Consider the following 20,487-nt stretch of genomic DNA (forward strand, 5'->3'; position numbering starts at 1 on the left):
CCTAACACAAGTCCAAATCCTATAAGACAACTTTTTGGACAATCTCGTACCTATACAACCCTATTATCATTTATGCTTTGTGGCCATCCTTATTATGATTTGTTCCACCCTATTTGAATACAAGTGTGAATCTGGTAGTTTTTTTAAAGTTAAATTTTATTTTCTTATTGGAGTATAGTTGCTTTACAGTGTTGTCTTAGCTGCTGCAGTACAGTGAAATGAATCAGCTATAAGTATACATGTATGCCCTCCAACCTGGCAGTTTTTGGCAAGAAGGCACTAACAAAAAAGATTGAAAACTTTTAATTAAGAACAAATGAGAAATCCATTTCATGACAAAAATTGTACTATGGAAAAATAAAATCTGCCTAAAGAAAAATATACATGGTTTAATACTGAGTCAAAATGTTTAACGATTAACCTGAAAAAAAAAAAAAAAACCAAGTTGATGTAAAAATCCACAATTACAATGGGATGTTTCAATATATCCTAATATTTGTTAGTATAGAAGTTTTTTGAAAGAGTTAATAAAACAGTTCTTAAGAAAAATCTACAGAAGCATTAGACCTAAAAAACATACAAAAAAAGAAACATCGTTTTCAGTCACATACAATTAAACATAACTGAAAATGTACTGAGGAATTATGTTCAACTGAGTAATTGGAAATAGCCACAATGTATCTGATAAGAGGAAGGTGCTGATTCTCACATGGAAGGACTGGGTCACAGATATCACTGAGCAGTGCAGTAGAAGAACACACAGCAGGATCATGTGTTCCTTTTGATTGCGCCATCATAGCTACTGTTGTGGAATCAGGAGCACTCGGTCACTAGCAGGATCAACAGAACCAAGTGTTTACTACAAAAATTAGACCTTCTACAAATACAATATAGAGAAGAGGGGAGTCAGTGCATCACAAAACTTTTCCAGCCACAACAGTCTTAAATTTGTTGCCTAGTGGACACATGAGCACTTACAGAAGAATCCAAACTGTGGTGGATCTTTGTTGTGGAATAGGTCTGAGAAAGTGGTAGTCATGTAGGTGGGGGGAACCAGGATACTCTGGACTGGCTGGGCCGAGAATTAGGAAAATGGGCTGGAACCAGGTACATGTGAAATTCCTATGTGGGTCAAAAACTAAGGCCTTCTTCACTTTGCCTTCCAGATGTCATGCAAGGGAGGCTAGTGTTGAATTCTATCATGGAACCCTAAAAAGAACAGGTTCTAGAAAATGTAGGTCACTGCATATTACTCATGTTGACAGAACACACTCCAACAGACCATTTCCAATTCTATGTTTTATGGTCTTGTCACAGGTCTCTCTTCTTTTCACAAATATAAAGACTTACTGGTCTGTTATTACAAAAATAAATAAAAGTTTAAATGTTAACAGCATGACATTTCTAGCTACTTTTTAATCTCATAAACTTGAAGCCCTGTGAGAGGAGAAACCACATCAGTTATGTTCACTGTTGTATTCACAGCACAGGCACATAGTAGGTGCTGAATATGAATGGAGGGATGGTAATGCCACTAGTTGACTTCAGAGATATATAATTATTCTAACTGTATTATGGATAAAAGAGATCCTAAATGGTGATATCAGAATATTGTAGGAGGATTTTTTTTTTATTTTGGTAGGAGGATTTTTAATGTGCTCTTCGGGGGGCAGAAATGTCACTACACTGCAAAGGTGTTGTAGTTATAAATTTAAATCTAAAATAACCAAACTCACAAACAATGTAAAGCTGCTTCATTTAAGTATGCAGGTGATGTTAACATGGGTCTCTTCTTTTAATGTAAAGCCTATTACCCAAATCACAGTCAGATGGAATGCCAGAGTTGAGAGAAAAGGTATAACTAAGTCAAATAAGATTATATGCTATGATAAACTCTGCATACTTACACTTTATGCCAACTATTTATTAGCAAGGGAAATGGAAAAAGGCTCTTTTGACAAAAGTTTTTCTAACGAAAGAAGAATATTTACAGTGGGTAAGAAATATCCAGTACCTGCTACAGGAAGCCAATAGGAAAATCCCAACAACTACCAGTGTCATTTATTCCATGACCCCTTTACTTACAGAACAATTTAAAAATTATATATTTTGGCACATTATATAATGTTGGCACACTACATTTTACTCCAGTTCACCCATGGTGCCAACAGATTTCAAAATGGAAAGACAAAAATTCTATAAGCTAGTTTAAGGAGAAAAATACTACCCACTAAGCTTGCTAAGTACTATTGCTTAAAGAGTTCTTACAGAATTGTTTCAACTCAGTCTTCATTTGCAAAGTTAACAAGTAGAATCCGTAACTAAAGGCTGAGTTTCAGAATAAGCCACTAATAAAGAGGATATATTTTTAACTTTTAAAACATTTCTTTCGTGTAAATATTCTGGAGTACTATTATATGTGAATTAATCCACATCAGGCTTTCCCATGTTATTTACACTTTACAGCATTTCTCTCCAGTAGTTTTAACATGACTTTGAATGTGTTTGTTAAGCTAGAGAACTCTGCTGTATTTATTAGTTATAATTTATCTAGTGTGCATTCTCATGACATGTTTATGTAAGGATGTGGGCCAATTGAAGGCTTTCCCACAGTGCTTACATTCAAGGAGTTTCTCTCCAGTGTGAATTCTCTCATGACTTCTGTATGAACTGGGTCGACTAAAGGCTTTCCCACAGTCTTTACATTTATATGGTTTCTCACCAGTGTGCACTCTCAAGTGACCTCGAAAGGTTGTGCGGTAAATGAATGCCTTCCCACATTCCTTACATTCATAGGGTTTCTCTCCAGTGTGAGTTCTTTCATGTACTTGAACATAACTGGAACAACTGAAGGCTTTACCACATATTTTACAATCATAGGGTTTCTCTCCTGTATGAGTTCTTTCATGTATTCGAAATGAACTAGGACAATTAAATGCTTTCCCACATTCCGTACATTTATAAGGTCCATCTCCAGTGTGTGTCATCATATGTCTTCGAAAGCTTGTGAGAGAAACGAATGCTTTTCCACATTTCTCACATTTATAGGGTTTCTCCCCAGTGTGAGTTCTTTCATGTATTTGCAAACCTAGAGGAGAACTGAAGGTTTTTCCACACTGCTTACATTCATAGGGTTTCTCTGCAGTGTGAGTCCGCTCATGTCTTCGAAAGGAAGTGGGACAGCTGAGGGCTTTACCACACTGCTTACATATATATGGTTTCTCGCCAGTGTGAGTTCTCACGTGGACTTGAAAAGTGGTGAGCCAATGGAAGGCTTTTCCACATTCCTTACATTGATAAGGTTTCTCTCCAGTGTGAGTTCTTTCATGTGTTCGAAATGAACTGGAACAACTGAAGGCTCTACCACATTGTTTACATTCATAGGGTTTTTCTCCAGTGTGAGATCTTTCGTGTATTCTGTATGAACTGGGACAATTGAATGCTTTCCCACAGTCCTTACATTTATAAGGTCCAACTCCAGTATGTGTTATCATGTGTCTTTGAAAACTTCCAAGAGAAATAAAAGCTTTTCCACATTCCTTACAATCATAAGGTTTCTCTCCAGTATGAGTTCTCTCATGTTTTCGAAGAGAACTGGGACAACTGAAGGCTTTACTACACTTTTTACATTCATAGGGTTTTTCTCCAGTATGAGTCCTTTCATGGCTTCGAAAGGAACTCGGACAACTGAGGGCTTTACCACACTGCTTACATTCATAGGGTTTCTCTCCCGTGTGAGTTCTTTCATGTGTTTGAAAGGTTTGATGGTATCGAAAGGCTTTTCCACACTGTTTACACTGATAGGGTTTCTCTCCAGTGTGAGTTCGTTCATGTTTTCGAACAGATTGACGATATCTAAAGGATTTCCCACATTCCTTACATTTATAGGATTTTTCTATACCATGATTACTTTCATGTTTTTGGAAAGGCTGGAGATAACTGAAGGCTTTCCCACATACTCTACATTTATAAGGCTTCCTTCCATATTCCTGATACTTGGATGGTTTGGGTGCAGTGTGAGATCTCAGGTGCCTATTAAGGGATGAACGACTCATGAAGACTTTTCCACACACACTGCATTCCCATGGTTTAGTAGAATTTTTCGTGTTCAGATTAAGATTTGGAATAAGGCTGCTGTTTTCTCCACATTGACTACTTTCTTTACTTTCACAGAGTCTCTGTAACGTATGACATCTGTTAAAAAAAGAAATCAGAAACACACTGATTTAATAATGAATACTAGTATTACATTTTTACCATTTACAAGCAAAGTGTAGGGTTTTATGCACTATATAGTTTTTAAAAGTGAATATAGTGAATGCTCTGTAAGAAGCTCAACCATTGCTATTATCATAGTGATATTTATATATTCAGTCTCTGAACATGTTTCAAAGTAAGCTATTTGGGAAACAACATGACAAAAGAAAACATTTTTCATTAAAATTTTCTGACAAATAAGTTTGAAACCGGGCCCTTTTGTTTCATGACATGAGATTCCCATATGGGACACAGCTTCCCATTTTAAGTGCAACTCACCTCAGATTTCTTTCCTGTATTCTGTACTGATCTTCAGTGTTATGGTCCTCCCATTTATCCCCTAAAATGCAGACCCCAAAAGATCAGTAAATTATAGGAAAATTATTACTTCACAGATCTATGATGACCTCAAACTATGATTTATTTATCAAAGAATTCCCTTTCCCCATTCCAAATCTGTGAACAAAATTGATGGGCAGGAACCACTTGTTCTCTAAGTGAAGGAATGTCATCATCCTTACTTATTAAGGCCAGGTTACTCAAAGTTTCCCGCATCACATCTCTGTAGAGTTTCTTCTGTGAAGGCCCCAGCAGAGCCCACTCCTCCAGGGTGAAGTTCACAGCCACATCCTCAAAGGCCACTGGGTCCTAAAACATCACAAATATGTGTACAGGAAGATGGGTGAGATGGACAGTACTGGGAATCTGTAGTCCATCCATAAGCTTACATGTGCTGCTGTTATGAAACTTATTCTGTGACCTAATAATCAAAATTCTTACTCTCTACCACTTCCTCACAAACTTAACAGCATCATGAACACATACATGAAAATTATTTCTAAATTTGTGCTATGATCACTTAAGTCTTATTATTCTTTAATGGTAGGGTCCAGAGTATGCTGGAGCAATGTGAACTCCAAATGAAAGAAATATTTCCATTTTAAGACTGTCAGTTCTGCCAGAGAAAAACTCACCTCCTTTAATACCCACCATATCACACAGTACTCCATTAAGCACAGGGTCACATGTGCATGAGGTTTTAATGGACAAAAACAGTGAAGAACTGGAAGTTTTTTCTTCTACTCCCATCATCAAACATGAGAGGCCAAGAGTCCTATGTAAATCCAGCTTATTGTTAGGCCCAGCTGGCCATACTGTCCTGAAGTAATCCAGGCTACTAGAAGCAGTCAGATGCAGGGGACTTGCCTGGTGGTCCAGTGGCTAAGATGTCACACTCCTGATTCAGGGGATGGGTTCAGTCACTGGTCAAGGAACTAGATCCCACATGCCACAACTAAAGATCCCATGTGCTACAACAAAGACCCAGCACAGCCAAAATTAAAAAAAAAAAAAATAGTAGTAGTGATCAGATAATGAAAATAATCTTGTGGGAATGTATTAACTTTTACTTACTTGACAGAGATTCAGTTATTCCTTTTTATTTCACAGTCCTATTTCATGGGACTAGGAAGCTATTCTGAAGTTAGTGCTCAGGCATGAGAGAAGGCATGGCAACTTAGACAAAATCTATATTTATGGGCTTCAGAGGAGCTTCACACCATCTTTACCACATCCTTGTGGATACACTGCGAAGATGCCAGAAGAGCCTTTTCTGGCAAAATCATAACAATGTACCCTGGACCTTGAGGAAATGAATAATTGCAATTTGCAAGGGAGTCTGCTGAAGACCACAAAGGCTTGATGGTGAATGTGCCTGTCATTATAAAATACAAAGGGTTCAGTAGTGCTTTCCTCTAAAAGAACATAAAGCTTCCCTTCTCCAGTTATAGGAGGCAGTGATTCTCAACCAGCCACTCACTCAAGAGGCAGCCTCCCCACTGCTCTCATTTCCATGGCCTCCTGTGGTACACAGGAAAGTAACAGCTGAGCCTCTGGGCAGAGGAATCTCTCAGCCACGTAATTTCTCTAAACGCTGGTCTCTGTAAAGGTCACCACTAACCAACCTACTGATGATATCCACACGGATGGGAGAGAGAGAAGATTCCCACGCAGTCATTACAATGGTAGGATTTCTTCATTCAGTTATGGAACAGAACAAGAAATCCCCATTTCTTGTTATTCTCACAGGAACTGATGGTCTTAAATGGAAACACTTCTTTAATTCATGTAGCATTTCTCTCAAGGTGCCCTGGACCCTACCATTATAGAACAGTAAGACTTTCAGTGATCATAGAAGAAATGCTGAAATAATTTTCACGTGTTTATGTTGTTGTTAAACCTGTAAGGAAGTAACCACCTCTTGCTTGGGTCAGCTCTAATTACTCTTTCTATAGTGGGTCTACAGTGCTTGCTCCTAATGGTGTCCTATTACAAAGTGTGCACAAGAGTCACATTAGCAGGCCTGGGAGGGCTGATTCTTGGGAACGCCTGCTCACAGTGTTTGTCCTTCGTTGGTTATCTGAGAACTGGGATTTATAAGTGATTCGGTCAACCTAGGGCTTCCCTGGTGGCTCAGACAGTAAAGAATCTACCTGCAATGCAAGAGACCTGGGTTTGATCCCTGGGTTGGGAAGATCCCTTAGAGAAGGGAGTGACGACCCACTCCAGTATTCTTGCCTGGAGAATTCCATGGACAGAGGAGCCTGGCAGGCTACAGTCCATGGGGGTCTCAAAGAGTCAGACACAACTGAGCGACTAATACTTTCACTTCATTTTCCACCAACCTAACTGGTAAGAATGGCTTGGTGTGTCTCAACTGTTTATAGTACATCACAAATTCTCTTCATTCTCAGTGTCTGAATTTTGTTATGCTCAGCAGAGGGTACTTATGTGATCTGCACCACCCCCGCCCCGACCAAATCACTTGGGTATTGTTTCTAGTGAGCTAGTATTTTACACGTATCGTCACAACCTGCTGCTTGTAGGACTGAACCCCTCCTATGTAATTACACCAGGAAAGAATATCTAGAAGCTTGCATCTGGCTTCTTTAAGAACACATTTAATTAGGTACTAAAAAAGAATGAATGAGGTATTTAATAGTCTTCATGGAAAAATTTTATTTTTGTTGGAAAACAGTAAAGGAGATAGATGAAAATACGAAAGATGTTCTTGATGTTGCTGCTGCTGCTAAGTTGCTTCAGTTGTGTCTGACTCTGTGCGACCCCATAGATGGCAGCCCACCAGGCTCCCACGTCCATGGGATTCTCCAGGCAAGAACACTGGAGTGGGTTGCCATTTCCTTCTCCAATGCATGAAAGTGAAAAGTGAAAGAGAAGTTGCTCAGTCGTGTCTGACTCTTCGAGACCCCATGGACTGCAGCCCACCAGGCTCCTCCACCCATGGGATTTTCCAGGCAAGAGTACTGGAGTGGCTTGCCATTGCCTTCTCCAATAAAGCATTTTGTACATTCTTTTTTGGAATATATGTGATGATTTTAAAAAAAAGGAATTAATGAAGTTTGGAGAAGAACATAATTTTACTGTGTTTGCCCTGTGATGTGGCAATCTGAGTTTTAACTCAGATTCTGGCAGCACAAACTGCGAACAAGACAGAGGTCTATTTTGAAAGAATTGTTACATAATCTCACTCTTGCATTTACTTTTAAAAAATAAAAGGGTGGGGCTTCCCTGGTGGCTCAGTAAAGAATCTGCCTTCTAGTGCAGGAGACACAGATCCCTAACCTGGGAAGAGCCCACATGCTGCAGAGCAACCAAGCCTGTGTACGACAACTATTGAGCTGATGCTCTAGAACCCACGTACTGCAGCTACTGAAGCCTACATGCCCTAGAGCCCACACTCCACAAGAGAAGCCACTACAATGAGAGGTGTACGCACTGACAATGAAGAGTAGTTGCCCTCTTCTCATAACTAGAGAAAGCCCGCAGGCAGCAAGGAAGAGCCAGCTCAGTCAAAAACAGATTATCTGTGTATTTAATAAACAAATATAAAAGGTGACATGAACTGGTATGGAAAGATGTGAAGGACTTTTCAATAGAATAATTAAGTAGTGTTACACTATAAAAACCACATTCCCTCTTCTGTAAGTCTTACAGTCTCCTGCACAAGCATGTGGCCCACATCTAAGATTTGACTCAGATGTCTAGACTGATGACATGTACTCAATAGCAAGAGAGTATGACACTTCTTATTTTTATAATGGAAGTGTCTGGGGAGGGGAGGGTGGGCTTCTCAAGCATGGGAAATGCCTTCAGAGAGCAAGATAAGGCGCCTGGCCTGTTTTTTTTTTTTTAAAATTGAGATTAGAGGGTAGGCTAGGGTGAGAGTTTGCATACTCTCGGGCAGAAACTACCATGGACTTGCTTGCCAGCACCAAAGGCAGGAACCCTCAGGTTTTCTTAGTATTTGGTCAGATGTGGGGCACCCACAGTGGAATAAGGAGGGATAAAAGTACAAAGCTGTCAGCAGACAAGGATGGACATGTACACACTGCTATATTTAAAATGGAAAACCAACAAGGACCTACTGTATAGCACAGGGAACTCTGCTCGATGTTCTGTGTGTGGCAGCCTGGATGGGAGGAGTCTGGGTGAGAACAGATACATGTTTGTGTATGGCTGAGTCTCTTTGCTGTTCATCTGAAACTATCACAACAGTGTTTGTTAATCGGCTATACTCCAATGTAAAATAAAATGTTAAAAAAAAATTGAGGTCAGAGACTTCCGGTTCCTGTTCGGTTGTGTAAGGAGTTTAGAAGCTAGCACTTAGCACCCTCACAAGATAATAACCAACTAACTAAATACCAACAACTCTTCTTAGACCCAGAACCATCAGAGAATTTAGGTAATGGGGACACTGCTGTCTCCAAAATCAGCGAGACAAAAAAGCAGCCATTTAAAAATATGCCCAGGGTATTCCTGCTCCCCAAATGTGAGAGTAGAGGATAAAAGAGCTTGTGACAGTGACAGGTCTTTTCCCCCTCCTTACATCAAATATGTGGCATCTCTTAACACTAGCGCTCCAACTTTATGTCATCAAAATATGTGTCCACCCATTCAGGTCAATACTAACGCTCCCTGGAGTTAGCATTAGACTTCACAGATTGAACACTCACTGCCACAAGACTGTCCCCATTTAAGCTGCTGGCCACAAACAAGGCTCCTGGGCTACTGACATTTCTACCCAGCTGCCTGTACATTCACAGATCCCCTTGACACTCCCTCAGGTTTGCTAATTTACTGGAATAATTCTGAGAACTCAGGAGGACACTTGGCTTACTATGGTTGGTTTATGATAAAGGATACAACTTAGGAACAGCCAAATTTAGAAGAGATGCATAGGGAAAAATGTGGAACACAGGATGAGGGGGTGGGGTCAAGGAAACAAAAGCAAAAGTTAACTAATGGGACCTAATCAAACTTACCATTGACAAACCATTGAGAAAATGAAAAGACAACGTACTGAATTAGAAAGATATCTGCAAACGTTAATGTCTGATCAGTTCAGTTCAGTTCAGTTGCTCAGTCATGTCCGACTCTTTGTGACCCCATGAATTGCAGCACGCCAGGCCTCCCTGTCCATCACCAACTCCCGGAGTTCACTCAGACTCACATCCATCGAGTCAGTGATGCCATCTAGCCATCTCATCCTCTGTCGTCCCCGTCTCCTCCTGCCCTTAATCCCTCCCAACATCAGAGTCTTTTCCAATGAGTCAACTCTTCGCATGAGGTGGCCAGAGTACTGGAGTTTCAGCTTTAGCATCATTCCTTCCAAAGAAATCCCAGGGCTGATCTTCAGAATGGACTGGTTGGATCTTCTTGCAGTCCAAGGGACTCTCAAGAGTCTTCTCCAACACCACAGTTCAAAAGCATCAATTTTTCGGTGCTCAGCTTTCTTCACAGTCCAACTCTCATATTCATACATGACCACTGGAAAAAACATAGCCTTGACTAGATGGATCTTTGTTGGCAAGCAATGTCTCTGCTTTTGAATATGCTATCTAGGTTGGTCATAACTTTTCTTCCAAGGAGTGTCTTTTAATTTCATGGCTGCAGTCACCATCTGCAGTGATTTTGGAGCCCCCCCAAAATAAATTCTGACACTGTTTTCACTGTTTCCCCATCTATTTCCCATGAAGTGATGGGACCAGATGCCACAATCTTCGTTTTCTGAATGTTGAGCTTTAAGCCAACTTTTTCACTCTCCTCTTTCACTTTCATCAAGAGGCTTTTTAGTTCCTCTTCACTTTCTGCCATAAGGGGTTAATATCCAAAATACAGAAACAACTCATACAACTCCCAGAAAAAAAAATAACTTGATTAAAAACTAGCAAAAGGGGGACTTCCCATGTGGTCCAGTGGTTAAGACTGTGCACTTCCAACACAGGTTATTGCACAGGTTCAATCCCTAGTTGGGGAACTAAAATCCTACGTGCTGTATGGCGCAGCCAAAAAAAAAAAAAAAAAAACTTTTAAAATGTGCAAAATACCCGAGTAGATATTTTTCCAAAGATGGCACAGAGATGATAAACTGGCATATGGAAAGATGCTCAACATCACTAATCACTGGAGAAATGCAAATCAAGACAATGAGAGATCCCATCACACCTGTCAGAATGGATACCATTAAGACCACAGATAACAAACATTAGTGAGGATGTGGAGAAAAGGGAACCCTTGTATACTCTTAGTAGCAAAATTAGTGCCAACTAATAGGGAAAACAGTGCTGAGGTTTCTCAATAAACTTAAAACTACTGTTGTTGTTTAGTCACTAAGTCATGTCCGACTCTTTGCGACCCCATGGACTGTAGCCCGCCAGGCTCCACTGCCATGGCATTTCCCAGGCAAGAATCCTGGAATGGGTTGCCATTTTCTTCTCCTGGGGATCTTCCCAACCCAGGGATTGAACCTGCATCTCCTGCACTGGCAGGTGGATTCTTCACCACTGAGCCACCGGGGAAGCCCAAGAACTACCAAATGATCCAGCAATTCCAAGCCTGGGTATATGTCTGAAGAAAATGAAAACACTTTCAAAAAGATACACACTCCCCAGTGTTCATAGCAGCCTTATCTAAAACAGCCAAGATATGGCGGCAACCTAAATGTCATCCATCAACCCATTAATGGATAAGGATGTGGTATATACATACACTGGAATACTTCTTGACAATAAAAAAGAATGCAATTCTGCTATTTACAACAACATGGGTAGATGGAGGGCACTAAGTCAGTCGGACTGAGAAAAACAGATACTGCATGATTTCACTTACAGATGAAATCTAAAGGAAACAAATGAAAATAACGAACCAGAAACAGCCTCACAGATAGAACAAATTAGCAGTTACCAGTGGGGATGGGAAGTGGGGAGAGGAGACAAGGGTAGGAGGTTAAGAGGTACAAATGTATAAAATAAATAAGCTACAACGTTAAGGTTAGCAAATGTAAGCTTTTATGTATAGAATGGATAAACAACAAGCTCCTACTATAAAGCACAGGCAACTATATTCAATATCCCTGTGATAAACCATAATGGAAGAGATATTAAAAATATGTAAGTGAATCACTTTGTTATACAGTAGTAACTACAACATTATAAGTTAACTATACTTCAATTTAAAAAAAAATACTGGGGGAAAAAAAACAGGAGAAAATCTAGGTGACCTTGAGTTTTTTTGGTGACCTTAAGTTTGGTGATGAGTTTTTTGATTTAACACAACAAAAGAGGGATTGATGAAAGAAAAAAAATGAGTAAACTGACATCATTAAAATGACAACTTTCTCCATGAAAGACAGGGTTAAGAGACTGAAAACAAGCTACAGACTGGGAGAAAAATCTCTACAAACCACTTATCTGATAAAAGACCAGCATCCATCCAAAATATCTAAACAACTCTTAAAACTCAACAGTAAGACAGACCACACAATTAAAAATGGACAAAATATCAGAACACACCCCTCACCAAGACACATAGATGGTAAGCAAGCATAAGAAAAGATGCTCATGTCTCATGTCAGCTCAGTTCAGTCAGTTCAGTCGCTCAGTCGTGTCCGACTCTTTGCGACCCCATGAATCGCAGCATGCCAGGCCTCCCTGTCCATCACCAACTCCCGGAGTTCACTCAGACTCACATCCATCGAGTCAGTGATGCCATCCAGCCATCTTATCCTCGGTCATCCCTTTCTCCTCCTGCCCCCAATCCCTCCCAGCATCAGAATCTTTCCAATGAGTCAACTCTTCTCATGAGGTGGCCAAAGTACTGGAGCTTCAGCTTTAGCATCATTCCTTCCAAAGAAATCCCAGGGCTGATCTCCTTCAGAATGGACTGGTTGGATCTCCTTGCAGTCCAAGGAACTCTCAAGAGTCTTCTCCAACACCACAGTTCAAAAGCCATCAATTCCTCGGCGCTCAGACTTCTTCACAGTCCAACTCTCACATCCATACATGCTCACAGGAAAAACCATAGCCTTGACTAGACGGACCTTAGTCGGCAAAGTAATGTCTCTGCTTTTGAATATGCTATCTAGGTTGGTCATTACTTTTCTTCCAAGGAGTAAGCGTCTTTTAATTTCATGGCTGCAGTCACCATCTGCAGTGATTTTGGAGCCCCCCCAAAAGAAATTCTGACACTGTTTCCACTGTTCCCCATCTATTTCCCATGAAGTGATGGGACCAGATGCCATGATCTTCGTTTTCTGAATGTTGAGCTTTAAGCCAACTTTTTCACCCTCCTCGTTCACTTTCATCAAGAGGCTTTTAGTTCCTCTTCACTTTCTGCCATAAGGGTGGTGTTATCTGCATATCTGAGGTTATTGATATTTCTCCCAGCAATCTTGATTCCAGCTTGTGTTTGTTCCAGTTCAGCGTTTCTCATGATGTACTCTGCATATAAGTTAAATAAGCAGGGTGACAATACACAGCCTTGATGTACTCCTTTTCCTATTTGGAACTAGTCTGTTGTTCCATGTCCGTATCTAACTGTTGCTTCCTGACCTGCATACAGATTTCTCAGGAGGCGGGTCAGGTGCTCTGGGATTCCCGTCTCTCTCGGAATTTCCACAGTTGATTGTGATCCACACAATCAGAGGCTTTGGCATATGTCATTAGATTACAAATAAAAGAAGAAGAATATCATTTCTAGAAACTTGCTACAAAATCCTAAAATTAAAAAGAACAGAGAATAAGCATTAAAGGATGGAGAAGATGTGGAGTGACAGGAACCCTCACTCACTGCTGGTGGCAATGGAAAACAGTATGCCTGCATGGGAAAATGGGCAGTTTCTTACAATACTTAACTGTATAATCCAGCAACCAGGCTCCTTTGTAGTTTACCGAATCAGTTGAAAACTTACCATCACAGAGGCTTCCCTGGTGGCTCAGGGGTAAAGAATCTGTCTGCCAATGCAGGAGACAAGGGTTCGATCCCCAGTGTGGGAGGATCCCACATGTTGCAGAGCAACTGGACCCATGTACCACAACTACTGAGCCTGTGCTTTAGGACCTGGGAACCACATGCAGCCTCTGTGTCCTAAAGCCCAGGCTACGCCACAGGAGAAGCTACCACCACAAGAAGTCTGCACACAGCAACTAGAAGTGGCCCCTGCTCTCCATTAGAGAAAAGCTGGTGAAGCAAGGAAGCCCCAGTACAGCCAAAAAAAAAAAAAAAAAAAAATCCACCCAAAACATCTTCATTCATAAAACTTTTTTATAAAAGGTTTACTCATGATTGCCAAGACTTACAGGTAAACAAGAAATTCTCCAACAGGTGAATGGAAAAATAATCAATGGAACATCAATATAATGCAATGTTATTCACTGTTAAAAGGAAACGAGGTATCAAACCAAAAACAGAGAACCGTAAAATCATATTGTTAAGTGAAAGCAGCCAACATGATAAGGCTACATACTGTATTATTCCAACCACAGTTCTGGAAAGGGAAAAAGCCATGGGACAATGAAAAATCTCTGTCTGCAGGGATTTGGGGGTAGGACGGAGGCATGAATCAATGAATAGGGGGGGCACAGGGGACTTTCAGGGCCCGAAAGTATAATACATGACACGGACATGACAGAAACAAGCTCACTTGACGTTGCCAAAGCCCACAGACTGTCTAAACAAGGGTCAACGTTGTCCTAACTGTGGACTATAACGTATCAGCATTGGTTCAACGAATTTAACAAATGTACCACAAAAATACAAGATATAAAACACGGCAAAACCAAGTGATGGCAGAGAGGTTAAGTGTGACCTTTCTGTACTTTGTAACCAGGCTTTCTATAAACCTAAAACTGCTGTAGAGAAAGGTAACATCTATCAGGGAAAAAAAAGATGAAGTAAAAAAGGCATTAATATTCATCTCAGATGACTGAGAAAGGGCATCTTCGTTCAGTTGATTTGAAGTTACTTCAGTCACTATGGCACTCTTATAAAGGCCTGCACCCTGCAGACAGAGAATTAAAACCCCACTGAATACCGTGTTCCAATGGATGTGCTCTGATGTGGGTAAGAGTGTCCTGGGGAGGCCTCAGTATATATACAGACAAGTGTTACCTTGATATATATCGGGGATACCTGTTAGGCAAGAGATTCCCAGAATTCTTTTATCACACACTCTTAGACGACTGCCCAGGGGTCTCTAAACACATGCTCTCCAAGCCAACTGCTGGTCAGGGCTAAGACGACAGGCTGATGTTGGGTCCACTGTGGACCCTTGAGTACCCTCCTTTAGCAGGATGTCCAACTAAGGGGTGAAAACCTGGATCATGTATGAATGTGGAGATGTTGTTCTGAAGTCTGTGAACTCCCCTTGCTCGTCACTCAGGGAATCCTAAGGAGCCCACAGGGAGCCTAGGGGTCTGAGAAGGGGTGATGACCTTTAGCATCTGGCAAGGGGCCTCCACCCCTCCTGCAGCTAGGTTATGGTGGGGGTCCAAAGGTCAACTGTATCTTGTCTTAGGGGGTCCCCACAGCTGTGCTGAGCTCTTGGGGTGCTGTTTACAGGGTTCCAAATCCTAATGGGAATCTGGATGGGAGGTCCCATTTTCAGGGCTATCTGTTTTCAGCACAGCTCCGTCAAGAGACGTAACTGCAGCTCGAATGGCCTACAGTGCAAGGCCAGGGCAGGACCTTGGTTAGAAGCCTGTGGACAGCTTCAGGCCTGACGGGAACCTCCAGAGGCAGGAGTGGAGGTCCCTGAAGCCTCTTCTGTGACTCAGGGTCTGATGGCACGGAGGGGAGTGCCTGTCATTTGGCAGTTTTACCAGAGTCCACAGCCTTTTTTTTTTTTTTTTGCAGGAGCTATTCCAGGTGGGCCATTTTACAAGTAATAGCTTAAATGAGCTGAAATATATTTCAACATTTTTTATGTTCTGATGTCCTCAGAAGAGATGTCATTAATGTCACATCACTCATGCTCATGGCACATGGTGGTGCAGGTCAGACCCTGACTGCAGAGACCATGTGCTGTGGCAATGGTGCTGAGGTTCTCTGAGGGTGACCAGGTAAAGGTGAAGGCCAAGTGTGCTAAGAGGCTGCTGAAATAGACACTGAACAGAAATGACTTAGCCAAATCTGTGAGGGCAGGATATTTAGCAGCTGCTGAGTGGATGGAGTCAGTCATTTCCAAAATGATGGGGGCTAGGAATTGGGGCTTATTTGGTGAAATGACAGCCTCAGGGTTGCCATAATCCAATGTGAGACGTCATTCATTCTTTCCAGGTTTGTGAATAGACCAAATATGCCAATTAAAAGGAGGGGTTAATCACTTCCTCATTAAACAGTTTGTATAATGGTTTTCCATCCTTCAAAACCCTATTTACATTGGGCCATATTAAGTAATTAGCAATAAAGGTCAGTGGGGTTCCATTTATCAATATAACTTTCCAGTGGCAGAAACTAAATTAAAATTTCATTTATGATTCACTGGATCAGATCTTCCTTCCTCTAAAGCAGCACTGAAATGGCTTCAGAAAGGAGCCTTGTCTGGGTGTTCATTGTGGTTGGAGGTTGGGACTGAGACAAAAATTCTTGCCCAAAGCCAGGAGCTTGTGTGGCTAGAATCTCCTGTCATCTCTAGAGCGGAGGACTCAGACTTCTTATCAGCTTGGGGCACAAAGGGAAAAGGAAGGTGTTAAAAAGAAACAGCAGACCCCTAAAGGAAAGCTATGACAAACCCAGACAGTGTATTAAAAAGCAGAGACATCACTTTGCCAAAAAAGGTCTGTATAGTCAAGCTCTATGGCTTTTCCAGTAGTATGGATGTGAGAATTGGGTCACAAAGAAGGCTGAGCATCAAATAATCTCCCCCAGGAATGTCATCTTAAACCAGTCTGAGCTTATTTTTGCTTTTAATTTGCTGGCCAGCGCCAGTGAGGTAATCAGCCATATAGGTTTTTATTATCCCTCAAAGCAAGATAATTCACTCTTTCCATATCCTTTTGGCCTTCTACCCATCTAAGCCTTCCATTTGGACACCTTTCCATTCCCTAGATGGGATGCTGTCTGATTCAATCACTTAATAAAACCAATTAAACCTTTAACATTTATTCAATTGTATTTTTGTCATTTAACAGATCAGTGGGGCTTAAACTGAAACAAACACCAAAAAAAAAATGTCTGACTACTCATGACAAAGGTGGGAAAGAAAAATATGCATTTGCAACTGCTTCTTTTTTGATAAACACCAAATCAAGATGCTTAAGAAATGGACTTCCCTGGTGGTCCAGTGGTTAAAACTCTGCCTTCCAGCACAAGGGGTGTGGGTTCAATCAGTGGGGGAACTAAGATCCCACATGCCACACAGTGTGGCCAGAAATTAAACTTGTGAAGAAAAAAAATTTCACTAAAGCCTTAAAATGATCTACACTGGTTATTTGGGAGCAGCTGAAGCAAGACCACCTGAGGGGCCAGGATGCCGTGGCATGAGTCTACCTTTGACAGTCTTATCTTACAGATTTTTGCTAACCTTCCCATGATGATTTAAAATTAGCTGAGTAATATGCATATACCATATCTTTATATTTAATAGCCTTTATTTTAATTAACTTACTTTTGCTTTGAACTTTTTAAGTTTAGTAGTTTTTACTTATCTATAGAGGAAACCCTTCTAAGATTTACTCCTTTAAATGCTAACCCTTATAAAAGTTTAAACCATAAAAAATGAGAAGTTTCAAATCTCCTTTTAACAAAAATAACAAGGGGGCATCATAGCTTCTTATAGCTCACTCTGGGGGCTTTTTCAGAAATAAGTAATGCATGAGGAATTTGCACAGGTAATGCATGAGGAATTTGCATGTAATCCATTAAATATACTAGGATTTTCAGCGATTTTACGTACATTTTGAATACTTTTCCTTATGAATTCATTTGCTTCAGCAGTACTGTAACACTTAAAATTTCAAAGTTCTCTAAGGACAGCACATACAAAAAACTGACCTACAAATGTAGAAGCCACCTAAGAACTCAAATACACCCATCTCGTATCTTGAGGATCTCTTGCCTACAAGGAAGGAATATTCTGTTTAGTTCCAGAGTTTTTTGTCTTATTCCCACTGTCTCTCTGTTAACATACACTGAAAGCTTGAGAATCGATCACACATATCTCAGGGCCAAAAAATCAAAACATGAAACAAGCAATGTAACAAATTCAATGAAGTCTTTAAAAATGGTCCACATCAAAAAAATGTTTAAAAAACCCTGCAACATTCAATATATAAATGTATACAAGGAAAGAAATGCAAATATTTGAATCAGTGAGATTAGCAGCCTATTTCCCTATAATTCAGAAGAAACTCAGATTCCCAGGCTTGAGGTCCAGATCTCCCACTGTGGGAATACAACCCCTGGAGTGTGTCAGAGCTGACTCATTAGGAAAGACTGTGATGCTGGGAAAGACTGAAGGTAGGAGGAGAAGGGGATGGCAGAGGATGAGATGGTTGGATGGCATCACCGACCCGATGGACATGAGTTTGAGCAAGCTCCGGGAGATGGTGAAGGAGGGAAGCCTGGCATGCTGCAGTCCATGGGGTCACAAAGAGTCAGACACGACTGAGTGACTAAACTGAGAGCGTGCCAGTGATGAGGGTCAGCCACCTGAACAGCCAGAGAAATGAACTCTGGAGGCTCCAACAAATGCTCCCTCTCCAGGCTTCAATCCTTACATGTGAGAAAACTCTTCACCAGATTCAATGTAAAGTTTTAACTTAAATGAATTTGCCAATTCATAAACTCTTGTCCAAGGAGACACAATTTCTGACCTCCACAGACTTTCTCAACACACTCAAATCACTCTAAGTAGTTCGTACATACAGTTACAGTGCAAAGTTCAACCTGGTAATCAACAGTTAGGGTCTCAGGGTGTCACTCTGTATCCCCCACCGTCACAAGTGCATCCCCACCTTACCAGGGCTGTATCTTCTCTCACTATAAACGCTCCTTCCATGGTTGGTGAGAGCAGGTAGGACACTTGCAGGGGAAGGCTCCCCAGACAGAACAACTGGTCCTCTGAGTACTTCCCTTTGCAGGCTCAAGGGGGCCTTAGCTAAGAGCTAAGAGCCCATAGGTCTGGGCTTCCCACTGTCATTGCCATGAACTCCATTGATATTTTAAATGACACATCCCCAGTGTTTGAATAAGCCAACAGAACCATTCAACCCAGTATTTATGTATAAAGAAGGGAGGAAAACTGTAAGGCATTTTTTCTATTTTAAGAACAAAACACAAATATCTATTCCTTTCAGAAAGTAAATGTCAGCCAATTATCATTTCCATGGCAAGAAACTGTAAATAATAATTGAAGATAAGAAAAAAAAAAGATTTTGAATGTTACTTAGTCAGTTATGTGACAAAAAAAGAAAAAATGTAACTAATGGAATGGTATAATGGAATATTTTTTTCTGAAATTCACCTCTTTCTTCCCCTTTGGAAATATTTTATATTCTCTTTCAAGATCTATTGACTAAATACATTTACAGTTACTAAAGATGGAGACTTAGGCCGTCCCTGGTGGTCCAGTGGCTAGGACTGCGCTCTCACTGCAGGGGACCCAGGTTCAATCCTTGGTCGGGTTCAATCGTTGGTTGGATCTAGTGGGAACTAGATCCCACATGCCTCAACTAGGACCCATACAGCTAAAAAAAAAAAAAAGGCTTAAAAGTGAATAAGGTCACAAACTCAGGGAGGGACAAGGCTGACCTGGAACTATGATGAAAAGGCCGATCACCCAGGAGTCTCCCAAGAGGAACCTCCACCCAAAGGGCTTAAACAAAATAGGATGTCTGTGGCTGGGAAAGCTTGTGGGGCGGAGTAAGAAGGGGACGGCACAAGACTTAAATACAGTGTAGTTCCCGGTGGTTAATTTCTGGTTTCTTCTCACGGAAAACATACACAGACAAAAAACCTAAACTTTAAAGAGTCATTCATGGCTCTGTGGATTAATAATAAACAATTTAAAATACTGCGTAGCCTGAAATGCACCACGGAGGGCAAGTAGTTAATAATGAAGCTAAGAACTGAAAAGGGGAAGATGGCGTTTGGGAATATCGGGAAAAGATCTGGAAATTTAGGCATTTGTTTCCTGCCCTGGGAAGAGCTGGAGTAGGGAGACAGGGTCGTGGATTTGTGACACTGTTCTTCTTCATACATTTGAAAAGTGAGGGGAAATAAGAGTTCCCCCACCCCGGGGAGAAAGGAGGGACCCCATAGACCGCTGCTCCTCTCATGCAGGGACCCCGAATACTGAGTCACGATTGTCCCGTTACAACCCTCTCCGTGGACACCACACAACCTGGAGCAGACATAGCCGCAGCGGTGAGCAGAGAGGCCGCTCCGGGTCCCAACTGCCCGCTGAGTCCGTGCACTGCGTGCCGCGCTCGGGGTGGGTGGTCTTGGGTCCACGGGTCCGAAGTTGACCACGGGGAGGCCCGGGTCCCACCACGGCCAGTTCCAGCAGGTCCCTCAGCCCTAGTCTTCCAACACCCGGCTCCCCCAGCTCACCATTTTTTGGTTTCTTGGCTTCCCAGTCATCCACTCCACGACTGCCGCGGCAAGCGCAGGTCACACTGACAGAGGATGCCGCGGAGCCACGGGAGCCTTTTAAGGACACGGAGAGGGGGATCTGCTGCGCTGCAGGAGCGAATGGGAACCAGCACGCAGTCCACGCCACCCACGCCCGACACTGGAGCGTCGCCTACAGGCGCTCACACGTACGTAACCGGCGACTCTCCCGATTGGACAGCTCGCAAGGCCCCGCCCTGCCGTGCCTGAGTGACAGCAGGCCGGAGGTCACGTCTTTGCTCGGACCTTGACCTGGCAGGG

The 20,487-nt window shown here is 41.7% G+C and overlaps 1 protein-coding gene across 2 annotated transcripts in view; it reads right to left on the reverse strand.

Annotated features, from left to right (window-relative positions):
* Positions 1 to 287: 287 nt before the first annotated feature.
* The window catches only part of LOC105610484 (zinc finger protein 791-like), a 40,127-nt gene continuing 19,927 nt past the window's right edge, over positions 288 to 20,487 (reverse strand). Inside the window, exons 1-4 of one of the 2 annotated variants that reach the window (XM_015095807.3) lie at positions 20,167 to 20,349; positions 4,779 to 4,905; positions 4,537 to 4,597; positions 288 to 4,194 (exon numbers count right to left, since the gene is read on the reverse strand). In XM_015095807.3, coding sequence (XP_014951293.1) covers positions 2,547 to 4,194; positions 4,537 to 4,597; positions 4,779 to 4,905; positions 20,167 to 20,196 — 1,866 coding nt within the window. In that variant the 5' untranslated portion in view covers positions 20,197 to 20,349 and the 3' untranslated portion in view covers positions 288 to 2,546. Of the gene's footprint in view, positions 4,195 to 4,536; positions 4,598 to 4,778; positions 4,906 to 20,166; positions 20,350 to 20,487 lie in introns of those variants that run through there. The other variant, XM_042249878.2, reaches the window with a different exon arrangement.

The sequence above is a fragment of the Ovis aries genome, chromosome 5, assembly GCF_016772045.2.
Source record: "Ovis aries strain OAR_USU_Benz2616 breed Rambouillet chromosome 5, ARS-UI_Ramb_v3.0, whole genome shotgun sequence".
Classification (NCBI taxonomy): domain Eukaryota; kingdom Metazoa; phylum Chordata; class Mammalia; order Artiodactyla; family Bovidae; genus Ovis; species Ovis aries.